The 1,577-nt window shown below is 42.2% G+C and overlaps 1 protein-coding gene across 1 annotated transcript in view; it reads right to left on the reverse strand.

The window, feature by feature from the left end:
* klhl8 (kelch-like family member 8) overlaps positions 1–1,577 on the reverse strand; it is a 9,913-nt gene that overhangs the window by 6,673 nt on the left and 1,663 nt on the right. The window contains exons 3-5 of the mRNA XM_005720533.1: positions 1,361–1,526; positions 861–1,181; positions 471–657 (exon numbers count right to left, since the gene is read on the reverse strand). Of these exons, the coding sequence (XP_005720590.1) occupies positions 471–657; positions 861–1,181; positions 1,361–1,526 (674 nt within the window). The remainder of the gene's footprint in view (positions 1–470; positions 658–860; positions 1,182–1,360; positions 1,527–1,577) is intronic.

Here is a 1,577-nt window from a genome sequence, read left to right on the forward strand (position 1 = left end):
ATGTGTACATTTAATGAATTCAATTAATTGCGCAACCATACTTTAGACTGCTATAATATGCCTCTGCAGCTCAGCAACGATGTCTCACTGCCACCTTTTCAATTTTATTATGTTAAATTCTTAAAATGCAAGCACAGTTACACGTTACAGTGACTATTTGAAGTGAGGAGCATTAGGAATGAAGAGATAGTTTGGGTTGTTTCAGTGATATTCATCAGCACTGTGCTACTTATCTCTAGCTTGACTATAATTAAAACCCCCAAACCATCTGCCTATAACAGCAGATTTAAGGTACTAATGTAATGTAAATAGGTCCGTAACTGCACATGAACTTGCAAAAAGCCACTTGGTTTTATGTCTGCAAGTGTGCTTTTATAAAGATAAGAAAATGTGCTGTAATGACTTTCTAAATGCCATAAAACAAAAGACTTGTTACATGCTCACAGCAGAGCACCACCATATAAAGGTACCTGCAGTGTGCTTCCTGGGTATGGTACGGACTGAATACTCAAAGTCTGGAACCACCTTGTTGTTGAGGTGCAGGTGGTAGTTTCTGGCTTCATCCATCAAGTCACGACAGCTCAGGTTACCTTTGATCATCTCGTCTTTTGCCACGGTTCCAGTCAGAAACTCTACTGGTAGTAGGGGCAGGCGCACCTAAGGAAAAGACAAACATACATGCGGGTGTCATGCGGATGCTAAAGTGATTATATAACACTCCTTTTACTCAGTTATTCCCCTAAAGATTCAGGTAACCAGTAAACCAGGTGATAAACTCTGACTTCTGACACACATTCAAGAATACAACACTAATATAAAAAAGAAAAGAAAAAAAAAACCTTTCCAGGCCATTCTCAAACCTGAGACATGATCTGGTCCAGCCAGGCCTCGTGATGCTGTGGGTTTGCGTTTAGCCATTTCACTGCTGCATTGTACACCTGTGTCTCCGAGTGAATATTGAGGTCGCTGGAGGACAGTAATGTACGCAAGTGCTGGGGAGACACACATGTGAAGTCCTCACACTCCACTACCTCTGTGAAGTGCTCGCAGGCGTAGCGGTCAGCCATGTCCATCAGGTCCACCCGATTGTGGCTCTCGGCAAAGGTTCGAACTGCCAGGCAGTTGGTGGGGTGAAAGTGTGCCTTCATGTATTCACAGCAGGCTCTCGCCACCAACTCAACCTATTTGAAAGAGGCAATAAATCAACTTCAAACATTATGAGTTGGATTATATAGTTCAGTGTTTTTCTAGATTAAAACTGTCATTATGCATTAATGTGGTAAATCAAAACTATACTTGAAACGCAGGACACCTCTGTTCATGTTATAATCTGATGCTAGTGCTTGTTGTGCTTGTCTACCTGAAGGATGCAGGCAGCATAAAGCAGTGGCTGGACATTATCCACAGTTAAGGTGAGCTTGGAGGAATAAGCAAAATGCACCAGGTCCTGAATGGCATCACCATCAAAGTCTTTAATTTCTATCAGTTCCTGCTTGGCTTCAGACATCTCCGACAGGAACATGGCCCTGAGGAAATGAAAAAGTCACTTGAACACAAAGATTCAAAACAAGGCACCA

The sequence above is a fragment of the Pundamilia nyererei genome, unplaced genomic scaffold (assembly GCF_000239375.1).
Source record: "Pundamilia nyererei isolate P.nyererei 1_Seehausen unplaced genomic scaffold, PunNye1.0 scaffold00002, whole genome shotgun sequence".
NCBI classification, from domain to species: Eukaryota; Metazoa; Chordata; class Actinopteri; order Cichliformes; family Cichlidae; genus Pundamilia; species Pundamilia nyererei.